Source organism: Lygodium microphyllum, chromosome 2, assembly GCF_053477565.2.
Source record: "Lygodium microphyllum isolate KBCC chromosome 2, Lygodium_microphyllum_v1.1.10, whole genome shotgun sequence".
In the NCBI taxonomy this organism is placed as follows: Eukaryota; Viridiplantae; Streptophyta; class Polypodiopsida; order Schizaeales; family Lygodiaceae; genus Lygodium; species Lygodium microphyllum.
Window position 1 is genome coordinate 87,406,829 of NC_141136.1, and position 13,010 is coordinate 87,419,838.

General features: G+C 40.2%; 1 protein-coding gene across 2 annotated transcripts in view; it reads left to right on the forward strand.

Annotated features, from left to right (window-relative positions):
- LOC148039984 (telomere repeat-binding factor 1-like) overlaps positions 1-13,010 on the forward strand; it is a 111,027-nt gene that overhangs the window by 68,573 nt on the left and 29,444 nt on the right. For both annotated transcript variants that reach the window (XM_087695548.1, XM_087695540.1), the window contains exon 3: positions 12,647-12,731. In XM_087695548.1, coding sequence (XP_087551674.1) covers positions 12,647-12,731 — 85 coding nt within the window. The remainder of the gene's footprint in view (positions 1-12,646; positions 12,732-13,010) is intronic.

A 13,010-nucleotide genomic window follows, 5' to 3' on the forward strand; every position in this document is an offset into this window, starting at 1 on the left:
ACAAACACTTCACTTTTTCTTTTTCAACAAGTATACCTAAATCTTCTTGAAACATAGAACAGTCATCAATAAAGGAGACAAAATATGTAGCACCACCCAACGATTCCACGGGTATACTACATACATCAGAATGCACTAAGTCCAAGACATTGGACTTACGAGAGACACCAGAGTAAAATGAAATTTTTATTTGCTTTCCAAACTAATACTCATTACAAAAGTCAAGTTTAGAGCCTTTTCAATCAACCCTCTTTAGAGAGGTAAGGACATCAATTCCTTTTTGGCTCATATGGCCTAATCTCTTATGCCATAACTCCAAGTGGTTGCAAATTTCAGCAACTGCAAGAAACTTGCCATTCAAGGCTTTACAATGCAAACAATACAAAGTGCCCTTCTTGATTCCTTTTGCAATCAGCATGGAACCCTTTTTCACTTTCCACAAACCACCACCAAACAGTGTGGTGTAGCCATGCAAGTCAAGCTGACCAACAGATAGTAAACTCTTTTTAATGCCAGGCATATATTTGACATCTTTCAACACAAGCTCTTGACCATTGTCTAAAGACAAGTGTAGAGTGCTAATCCCATCAATGCTACAAGCATGGTTATTTCCAAGATACACCTTTCCATAACTGCTTGCATTGAACATAGCAAAACACTCCAAGCAAGGAGTTACATGGAAAGAGACACCAGATTCTACAATTCAAGTTTAAGTGACACCCTCATCAATTGACAAAAGTGCATCAATCACATCAGCCTTGGTAATCTGCATATCCACATGTGACATACAAGGGTATCATAATCAACTGCACATAATACATCAGCCTCTGTATCTGAAAGCTCCTCTATGACCACACTAGAGGCCACATTGGCCTTTTCTTTGCCTTTGGTTGCCTCAGATGTATCTGTCTTATCTTCCTTCTTCTTTTTATCTCCTGCATTCTTTTTTCTCTCTTGTTCCTTCTTGTAATACTTGCAATCATGTTTCTTGTGGCCTTTTCGACCACAGTGATAGCAAGTAATGTCACTCTTTTCCTTTCCTTTGCTCTTGCTTCTGTTTCTCTGTCCTGCATTTGCATTTTTCCTTTCAGCCCTGCCTCTTAACATTATAAGCTAAGTTGTTGCCTTCTCCACTAGACACACGTCCAATTTCTTCATTCAAGATAGAACCCCTCACCCCATCATGTGAGAGATTGGGGTTATTATTGAGTGAAACCACCAAGGTGTCAGGCAGTGTCATGATAAAAAAGATCGCCCTCAACTTATCATCAAAGTCCAAGTTTGCATCTTTGAGCTGATTTAGAATCCTTGTAAATGCACTTAAGTGCTCAGCTGCAGGCTTTGACTCATCGAGTCACTTTTTCACCGACTTGTGCATTAAATGCACTTGATTAACAGGTGTGGTAATCTCATAGGTAGTTTTCAGCTTCTCCCATATTGCATAACCTGTATCTAAACCCTTAATGTTTGTCAAGATGTCATTAGTGACATCCATTTTTATGTAAGCCACAACTTTTTTATTTACTCCGGCCCAATCTGCATTAGACATTAGTGCGGGTTTATTTTCCTACAAAGCATCCTCACAATCCTTTAGGAACAAAATGCCCTGTATACGGTCTTTCCAAAGGTCAAAGCCATGCCATGACCATCAAACCATTTGATTTCCGTCAAAATCTTGATATCTGAATTGGAAGAAGTTGCAGCCATTTTATCATGAACACGAGTAAATGCACTAAACTGTAGAAGCACAAGATACACCAGCAAAATACATTGCTGTTCTTTCTCAACCAGGAATAAATCTATGCTGTTTGTACATGAACCATCCACCACATCGGCAAAAATGCAAAAATTTACCGAAGTTTGTACAAATTTTCAAAATTTCAAGTCCAAAATTGCATAAATGTCAGCCAATCTAACCTAGCTGAGTAGAAATTTTTCAATACATGAAAAGCCCCAAATTTTTGAGACCCAATGTCAAGAGATTTTGCCCAAAGGAGCAAAATTTTGATTAATTTGGCAAAATCCCCAAATTAATTGAGGTCACCACATGCGATGTCTGTTATTTCTGACTTGAAAGTCACTGACGAGCATAAACAATGTTAAATCTAGGAGAAGCTCCAAATTTTTGGGTTAGATTTGCACAAATTTGTGACTTGTGCCTCCAGAGCGTGAACTCTTGCCAAGCATAAGTGGTAATTGAAAAGATTCAAAGGAAAAAAATCTGATTTTAAAGAAAAATGTGATGTGGGGGATCCGTTGACCCGTTAGGTGGGTCGCGTGGCTTGTCTGCTGGTGACTGAGCCGTCACTACCTGTTGCCACGTACGACTACTACCTGGTCCCCCCCCCCCCCCCCCCCCCCCCCCCCTGCCCCACGTGCGCTTGCTGCCTCGTGACACACAACACGTCACCTGTGCGCTACGTTAGTGCCCTACTGGTCCGTTGCAGTTTGCCTGATCCCAACCCTGTCGCCTAGTGCCCATCAGCTGCATGCTGACGTGTGTGGACTACCTCTCACCTGATGCTCGTCAGGCGCCTGCTGACTTTTGTGGATTGGGAAGCATTGGGATTGCCTGTACAGAACCTTAAGCTCTGATACTAGTGGTTGGTGCTCAGCTGAGGTGACAGAAGTAATGTGTTGGTACACAAAGAATAAAATGTATATATACTTAGGGCACGTAAGGGTGCATTCACATATACAATGTGCGTGTACTATACACGGAGGTTAAACTGGGCCTTTATCCCAACATGCAGGGGTAATTTTCTCATCCAAATAAATCTTCTTGCCTTGAGGGCTCTCCTCTTAAGAGAGGAAGGCCTTTTTTTCTCTATGGCCCCAAAGTGAAGGATTAAAGCCTTGGACTTAGAGTCCTCTTTCCCTACTCTCCAAGCACTAACTATATGTACATTTGAAGCCCCAATTTGTCGGTAAGTATCTTAGCATCTTTCTATGGGTTGCTTTTCTCCTCCCATCCAACTTCCCGTACATGTAGTACCCTAGTTCGTCTCTTGGCCTCTTCTTCTAGAGTAGCATTCATTATCTTAGTTTTTTTCATTGATGTTCCTTTATTCTTTTTTACTACCTCAATCCATGGGCTGGGCTCTTCTATCTGCTTTTGTGTTGTCTTTACCACTTCTGCTCATAAGTGAACCTCCTTTTCACATGTCTTTAGTGCCTCTTTCTCTTTTTGTAGTTCTTCTTTTGCATGTTTGTTTCTTTTTTCTTAAATGTGTTCAATTCTTCCTTCATTTCCAAGATTTCGGATTTGCAAGCATCTACCACTTTTATGTTTGAGCAAACAAATGTTTGCAAACGTCTGGAAAATATAAAGTATGTTATGCATAACATACTTGTCGCGTTGGCCAAGTATGTTTTTGGCTAACATACTTTGCAAACGTATGAAAAGTATGAAAGTATGTTATTCATAGCATACATGTCTCGTCAAAATGTTTAAGCAAGAGTCCGAAGTGCTCAAAATTTAATGATTATATCTTGGTGTCCCCAAATTGTTGGGATTTAACTTTGTAGGGCCCAGGCTCCTGATGATGGTGGTGGTGGTAATGATGATGCTGGTGTTGATGCTGATGATGATGATAATGAGCTTCCTCAAGAAGAAGGGAAAAAGGAAGATATAGAGCTTTGATCCCTGACTTTTGACTCTTGAGGCTTGAAGCTTCTTCTAGGTTCTGTCATCTATGTATTTACTATTTTCTATGATCTATGATATGATCATGATGCATTGGTACTGTACTATTGTGCACTATGTAGCTTGCATTTTCTAGCAGCCCTTTTTGTGTACTTAAGACTCTATTGAGTACTTCAGCCCACTTCTCTGGATCAGCATACTATTTTGGACCGTCTTAGGTTAATTTTTTCTCTGATCTTTTGATTTGATGTCTACAACAAGTCTACACGCTTACACAATGTGGCTCAGGTATGCCAAGTTTTCACATTGTAATGTGCGTTTTAAAATGTGTATGTGTCATTGGAAAATATGGTTAATTAAATGTATACTAGTAGAAAAGTATGTTAATTTTTCAGGTCATGTATGGTTCACATTTTGTCAAGTTTTCACATTATAATGTGTGTTTTGAAATGTATGTGTGTCATGGGAACATGTGGTTAATGAAATGTATACTAGTAGAAAGGTATGTTAAATTTTCAAGTCATGTATGATTCAAACACTACTAGTGAAACATACCTTTTTCATACTTTCATACTTGTATGCGTATGCGTATGCAAAATGTTGGGAATAAAGGCTCATTGTGCCTTTTATTGTGTTGGCTGTGAACGCACCGTTACACTTTGTACTTTATATATATTCAAAACCTAAAAATGTGGTACATTCGTCATTGTACCATATACCCATTGTGTCATGCTCACTCTCACTCTTCTGCTCTCAACTCTCTGCACCTTCACTCTTGGCTCAGTTCACGCATAGACTCCTGGACTACAAATTGGTATCAGAGCGGGTGATGGGTATGAGGTAACTGGCATGAGGTGACACGCTTGAGGTGACGAGTGCTAGTCAGGGCTTGCGACAGGTTGTAGGCCAGTTAGGGCATGTATAGTCAAGGCGTGCGTAGTCAGGCAGGCTCGTGTGCAGATAGGCGTGAGACGGGACAGACGTGCTGTAACCTGACGAAATGGGTAGACGGGACGAAACGGACTGACGTGACGTGCTGACGGCACACGTGGGTAGGCGTTGACGGCACATGCTGGCAGGCATTGACACTGTTAGACAGGTCAACACGTCGATAGACATCTTCCTTTTTTTGTCAAAATTTTTTGTGAAATTCCTGAAATTTTACATTTTCCCCTCTGCCAAGCATTCATATGCACAAGCACAATGTGTAATTTTTGATCCAGAAATTTGGGGCTTTTCCCGGAATTGAAACTCAGATGCAGAAGTGGACAACCTGAGTTAGAAATTGCGAAATCAGTGCACAATTGCCCTGAAATTTTGGCGCTTTTCATATTTCAGTGAAAGTTTTTCAATTTTAGTGACATTTGTGCACACCGGACCTGAAAATTTGGGGCTTTTGCAGAATTTCATCAATTTGTGCAAGAATTGCTTGGTATATGCTCTTGGGCACTTGAATTGATGCAATTTTGAACACATTATCCTCAAAAAAATTTGGGTCTTTTGATCCAAATTGTCAAATTTGTGCTTGGGAATGCTTTTGGAGCAGAATTTGCAGTGAAATTTTGTGGATTTCTCATGTAACTATTGGCTTGGTCTCTAATTGTGTCAGAAATTGCTTGAGGAGTGCAGCAAATGACATTTTTTAATTCTGAAAATTCGTTTGCAAATCTGAAAATTTCTGCAATCTTGGGATTTTCATTGCTGGTTGGTACTCTTGTGCATTGTGGTTACTTGTGTCATATTTGGGCTTGCCTTTGGTGACTGGTTTCTTTATTCACAAAGTATCTTTTCAAGTTTGAATAATATTTCAGCAATTAAGGAGTTTTTAGGTTTGTTGAATGTATCAAGATTACAAGATGAACTATAAGGGTCTGAATTTTTATTGGAAGACTTGTAGGAATTTGTAGTTCTACAATTCTTGCAACAACAACCAACATTCCTCTTGTTCTTGTAGTAGCAACTAGTATTCATGTTGTTCTTATAACAACAATCTACATTCTTGCAACTCCTACAACAACAAGAAGTGCTATATCAAGTTAAAAATAGCAACTACAGTAGAAATTTAAAGATCAACAATCTCAAGGGCACTTGGATTGATGCTTAGAAAATCATTGGAAAAGATCTGACATAGATTAAAGTTATGGAAGATTATGATGTAGATGCAAGAGTGATTGATGTGGCTACACTTTGCCCTGCGAGTAGTGATTTTCTTATTTAGTAATCTTTTGCACATTAAGAAGCTTGAGGGTGCCCATAATTTTGCAATCTGACAAAAACAATGCTACAATGTCTTGGTGCAGAAGAATCATGTAAAGACCATCAAAACAAAGGGAATCAAACTAGTAGACATGGAACAAGATGAGTGGGATGACTTGGACGAGCTTGCTCACTCTACCATTGAGCTCTTAGTGTCAGACAACTTGCTCTTTAACATTGAGAAGCTGAATTCAGCATATGCAATGTGGCAAAGGCTTGAAGAATTGTATGCTCAAAAAAGTGCTGCTAGCAAGGTTTATTGGCTGAGAAAACTGATGGACTTTCGCATGAAAGAGGGTATAGCCATGTTTGTACATTTGAATGATCTTAACTCAATTTTCAGTCAGCTAATTGCTTTGGATTTTCATATTGATGAAGAGTTAAAAGCTACCTTCTTGTATACACTCTATTTGAAAGTTGGGATACTTTCAGGACAGTTTTGAGTAATTCGAATGCTCAGCTGTTATACTCTAATGTGGAGAGTTCTTTGCTGATGGAAGAACTCAATAGGCAGAATAACTCAGCAAACAAGTGTTCAAATGCATTACACGCTAGAGGTAGATTTCAGCATAAGAGCAGTTTTGAAAGCAGAGCACGCAACAAATCTTGTGGAAAGAATGTGGAGTGCCATCATTGTGGCAAAAAGGGGCACTACAAAAGGGATTGTTTTCAGCTGAAGAAAGAGAAGGGCAAAAACAAAAACCATGAACCCAACAAGGCTGAAATTAAGGACAGCCGACATGCCAAGAAGAGCAATGTGAAAATAGAAGAGGTTAATGTAGTCACTCATGATAATGACAGTGACCGTGATGTACTTCTAGCTTTTTGTTTGGATGCACATGCATTGATTGCAGATTCTGAGGATGATATTCACACTTGGATACTTGATTCAAGTGCGTCTTTTCATGTCACACCACATCATGAGTGGTTCTTTGACTACAATGGTGTAGTACCTGGTGTTTGTTCACTTGGGGTATAACTACGCATGTAAAATTGCAGGCATTGGCAGTGTGAAACTGAAATTTCAGTAGACTTCGTGTTTGTTTTGCATAATGTGAGACATGTACCTCAGCTCAAGAAGAGTTTGATAAGTACAGGGCAACTAGATGATGAAGTCTATCACACCACCTTTGGGGATAGCAAATGGAAAATATCTAAGGGCTTCTGCATTGTTGCTAAGGGATCCAAAAGTGATACTATGTATCCTCTACATGTATCTAGTGTGCGTGACCATGTTGTCGCCATAACTGAGCAGCCAAGTGTTTCTTTGTGGCATAGCCGGTTGGGACACATGAATTAATTTGGAATGAAAGTGCTCTCTCGTTTGGGTTATTTACCGTCTTTGAGGTATGCTGATTTTGAATAGTGTGATCATTGTATTTATGGTAAACATGCTCAAATGTCACACAAAATCTCTTTCTCTAAAGTCTTCACCCTTAGAGTTAGTAGATTTAGATGTATGTCAAATGCCAGGATTATCTCTAGGGGGGAAGAAGTATTTTATTATCTTTGTTGATGATGCCACACACAAAGTTTGGGTTTATCCAATCCATCGCAAAGACGAGGCCTTCGATAAATTTAAAAAATTCATGGCACTTGCTGAAAATCAGACCAGCAAGATGTTAAAATGCCTTCTCTCTAACAACGGCAGGGGATATGTGTCCAAAGCCTTTCAAGACTTTTGTGACAGCAAAGGGATTAAGAGGGAGCTTACTACTCCTCATAATCCGCCCCAAAATGGTGTTGTAGAGCGTATGAATCGGACCATTCAAGACAAGGGCCCAACTGTTGGTTGCTTGATGTATGCTATGGTTGCTATACGTCCTAACATTGCATTTGCGGTGGGAGTAGTTAGCAGATACATGACATATCTTGTTAAAAAGCATTGGGAAGCAATGAAGGGTATCATGAGATACCTTAAGAGCACAAAGGACTTGTGTATCTGCTTTGGTAAGGAGAAGTTTTCTACTGTTGGTTTCACAGATGCAGACTATGCTAGCCATCCTGATTGCAGAAAGTCTACTTCAGGATATGTATTTATGTTCACAAGAGGAGCAATCTCTTAGATATCTAGGTTGCAAATGTGTATCGCACTGTCTACTACAAAGGCATAATATGTGGTTGCCACAGAGGCATGCAAAGAGGCTTTATGGCTTTCACGTCTGGTGAGAGAGCTTGGGATTACAGAGGTTTCTAACCTCCACTATGACAATCAGAGTGCTATCATACTAGCACAGAATTATGTCTTTCATGCAAAGACAAAGCACATACAAGTGAACTATCACTTCATTAGGGATGTACTTGACAACAAAGGCATTGAGCTTGTCAAGGTACATACAGATGATAACTTGCAGACTTTCTCACGAAAGGTCTTCTAGCTGAGCGGTTTGCTCATTGTTGCCAGATGATGGGGGTTGGATAGTATATGTGTCTTTCAGCTTTGTACATACATTCTCTTAGTTGATTCTTTCCTCTATCTTCAAGCACATTGCCTTTAGGTGGGAGGTTGTTGGAAATAAAGGCTCATCGTGCCTTTTATTGTGTTTGCATCCTTATACTTTGTACTTTATATATAATCAAACCTAAAAATGTGGTGCATTCATCATTGTACCGTATACCCATTGTGTCATGCTCACTCTCTCACTCTACTACTCTCAACTCTCTACACCTTCACTCTTAGCTCAGCGATTGCACAGACTCCTCGACTACAAAAAATGAATGAAAAAACTATGGTGGTGGGACAGATTTCTTCAACTGTAGTAGTCCAAGATTCCTTATCAAGGAAAAGTTTTTATATGGAGATTGCTTATTGGGGATCTTTCCAATGCTTGTAAGAACTTCCATGGCCGCTATTGTGAGTGTGGGCAAGGGAAGAGCAACATGAAAATTGAGAGAAAAGGAGAAGAGAGAAGATACTAGGAATGAAAGAGAAATCTGGACAGATTCTAGAAAGAATGCTAAATACAATGAAACCAAAAGCCTACCAAAATACATCACACAAATATCATGTAGTGGGTATGGCAATCTCTCTCTCTCTCTCTCTCTCTATCTCTCTCTCTCTCTTTTCCCACCCTACCCCCTACCCCAAAAATACACACAGACCCCCATAGCTACCTACAGTTGAAGTTGTAATTATATATATATTTTTTGCAAGTAAAATGTGGCTGATTATATTACTCAAAAAAACTGATTACAACAGAGTGCTCATGCTCAACAGACTAGCTGGAACTCATGCAAAGTTGCCAATACATAATGTATACAAGCCTCTCAGGGCGGTCTAGGGTGGATGGGGGCAAGAAGCCATGGGGGGAGGGGGAGTATATCGCCAAATGGGGCTGCCTGCTTGCATCACAAAGAACAGACCCTGGCCGCCCCAGGTACGCATGAAGTGACTACGAAGCTCCTCACGAGCCCTGGACTCGCCCTGCACCTAATCCCATCGGCCACGGAGGGAGTGGATGATGGAGGTACAGAGCTTTGCTAAAGTCGCATGTGCTGAAAGTCTCTCTCCACCGAAAACCTCCTGGCACCGCGCCTTCCATATATGCCATCCAGTAAGGCTCCCTATGATCTCCCATACCTCTGAGCAGTCTGCTGTGGGCTCTAGTACCTGGCGGATGGGTAGAGCCTCCAGACCGACCACTGCGCATGACCCTGCCTCAATCATGAATATCATGTTCTACATCCCGGTCTCATACAAAAGGTGACGGCCCTCACTGCCTGCCTGCTAGTAGAAAGCTCCCCATGAGATACACCCAAGGCTGGGTGCTATACGTTGAAGGATACGTCATGCTTCTCTCCATACGAATTGCGCCTCCTTACATGACCAAAGGCAGGGCTTTGGGGTTTTCAAAGGCTGCTGGGTGCAACGCTTACAGCCTCCCTCCTTCTGCATCTGGGCAAGCCAACTTCCCACCGCGAAACCTCCATGTGCCACCAGCCATAAGAAGTACGACACTCTCCTCGGCCTCCAGCTATCCTATAGGCGGCGCCAGAAGGCCTGTCAGAAGGGCTCCATGATACTTTGCTCCGTCCAGTGCTTGCTACTTGAGGACGCCCAGTCCATATCCTCCTGCATCAGTACATGTTTGCCAATCCTGGCAGTGTACTCTAGGAACCTGGGTGGCTTTTTGGCGACTGCAGAGGCCAGCCATAGCCACTCTCCTGGATCCCACTCCAGCTCATCAAGTGGTCTACCCTCTGAGATCCAAAGGCGGCACTCCCCGAGCTCCTTCCAGAAAACATAGGGGTCCAGTCGCCATGTCTTCCCTTGAAGACCCACCACCCGAATCCTCCTCCACGAAAGGGTGGCAATCCTCTCATCCTGCTGCCCTTTGTCAAGGGCCAGACGTCCCCCCTCTTGAACAACGAAGAAAGTCCCCTGTGAGGCGCCACCCACTCTACCTGCCACCTGAAGGGGGATGCTTGCTGGTGAAAATCTAGCTGGCTATACCTCCCTGGGTTCTATCGGCTCTCGTATCGGGGGAGCAAGCCTGTTGAAGCTGTAATTATTCAACATTCTTGCAAATTATGTAACTTGCTCTTCCCTTAATGACATGGTGTTCCCATTCTCATTTTGCCCCTCTAAAAACTCGTGTTCCATTCCCATTCCTGTCTCAAAGTTTCCCTTAAGTATGCTGTGAGGTACCCCATTCGGTTGGGTCTTTGACTAAGAAGGTGGAGGAAGCAGTTCCAAAAAAATGATGAGACATATGGCTTTTGGATGGGTTATTGACAGGTCCAGCCTCCTAATGCACTTAAGTACGAGCTCTCATACACTCAAATACAAGTTCCAACCTCTTGCATTTTGCTTTTCAGATTTTGAGAGTGCATTCCATCTTTTCAACAGTTTTCAGCTTTCTAATTAGGAATCTCAGCTCTTCATAGCTTGTTTTTTGGTGCAAGGATTTTCTATTAAAAGCTCAGATCAAATGGATTTGAAAAACTTCACAGGATTGAGCTGCTTCTTTCTAGATCATAATCTTCAATTTCTGAAACAAGCAAAAAGCATGTTTAGAGGACTTTACCAAGTATCTGACATATGAAACTTTGTGTTTCAACAACATAGCAGCTAAGAAACGTGTTTCTTTTAGTTTGAAACTTACAAAACGTTTCTTAAAGTGTGAAACGTTTTTATGAGTAGAAAATGTGGGTGTTTTTTTTTGGTGAGTTAGAATCAAAATATGGCTTTTTTGACAAAAACTATTGGGCAATGTTAAATGTGATGATGATGATGCGTAATGACTCGTGAGGGCTTAAGATTTTTGATGAGAGACTGATTCTTTTGTGATTTTGTTTAGTTATTGGACTTTGTCAATCTAGTATCTATTCTTGTGAGAGTCGATTATTATACGACTTTAGTCTCATTTATGAGTTATTTATGATATATTATGATTCATTCTCGATTTTGACATTTTGTCAATTTGTTTTGAAATGAGAATCATGATGTTGCAACTTGACTCAATCCATATTGTAGATAGGCTACTTACATGTTTATTTCAATTTTCTTTGTATGATATATATGAATCATAATGTTTGAGTTCTAAACTATAGTATAGCTTGTCCAAAGACTAACTTTGACATAAGTGACAAGTCAATAATGGATCATGGATGTGTAACGTATTATTCTCAATTGACCCTATTATCACTCAAGCTCAATTGGCCATTCTTTGTTTAAGAGAGAGTTCCATATAGAGGTTTAGAACCTATTTTCCTAGTCAAAACTATTAAAAATCCCTATATACAAAAACCTACGTTTCTTATTTTACCCTCTCTTGGAAGAAACTTACGAAACACGTTTCTAATATTTTTGACGTTTTTGGCTGCTATGATCAACAATTTAGTGAAAAACTGCATTGTTGGATATTTCCATATGCAAAGCCTTGATTTGGTCACACTTTGAGTTAATGCATTACCCATGGTTAAGTCATTGCACGGTTGTCACCAAAAAGCCCAACTCTAAGAAAATTTTTGGTAATATCCATGTCTCAAAAGACACCACTCAAAGAAAAGTGTTGAGCATGTCTCATATAAGTGTGCAATAAGAGTTTGACAATTTGTCCTAGAGCACTATAAAATGTTATATCTAAGATTCAAACACTCTAGCCAGGATATTGAGGATTAGTACTTGAATAAATGGTACCACTCCGTTTGTTGTTATCATTTTGCATGTGGGACAGATGGTTTCACTTTTTCTTGCTTTTTAAAAAGGAGGTTCTAGATGGTAGTGAATCAGTAAACATTAAACACATTCTCCTATTCAAATGGGCATTCAAGCCAGAGCCCCCATAATTTTCGTATATTGACAAAAGTTCGAAATACCATCTGCAGGTATCTAATCAATCTCTCCCCAGATTATAAACATCCCTTATATTTTTGCTAACATTTAGGTGCAGCTAATCCTAGAAAGCTGAAGAATGTAGGATGTCCAACATCAATTTGATGTTTAGCCTTCAAGGTAATGTTGATGAGGAAAATCCTACTGACCATTTAAATTTCACAGTTTGACTGGATTCAAGTATCCTGGCTTTGTTACCACAAGAAGTTTGTTTTTAGACTTCTTGATTGATTATTTCTAGGAATTAGTAATTCGTGAAAAGTAAAGACCTCACTTTGCTTTCCTAGTTTGTCACAAAATTGGTCATGTTTTTTGGCTTCTTGTGGTTTTGATAACCATAAAACTGATTTTCTCATTTGAGAATCAGATTGAAATTCGATTCATGGAACTCTTTTTATGGTCAGCAGATTTGAGAGCATGGTTTTGGAAGCTGTATTAAGCCTGAAATGTCCGAGTGGATGCAACAAAAAGCAAATTGCGAGCTATTTGGAGGTCACCTACTATTTTCTTCTGACTAATCTGATGTGCATATATTGGTAATCTTGCACACAAACATTCTATTCTTCAAAGTTTGAAACTCTTGTACAGAAAGGCTTGGAAATAGTTGGCATTCTAGAGATCACCAGGATATTGGTGAAGATTTTGTTCCAGTAGGGTTGACTTTCGTGGTTGCTTGCAGGTTTACAAGTATAATGTGTGCCTTTCTTTTCTATCATAGGAGTATTACAATGCATGCATTTGTCTTTGAAATCATGTACAGATATCCATTTA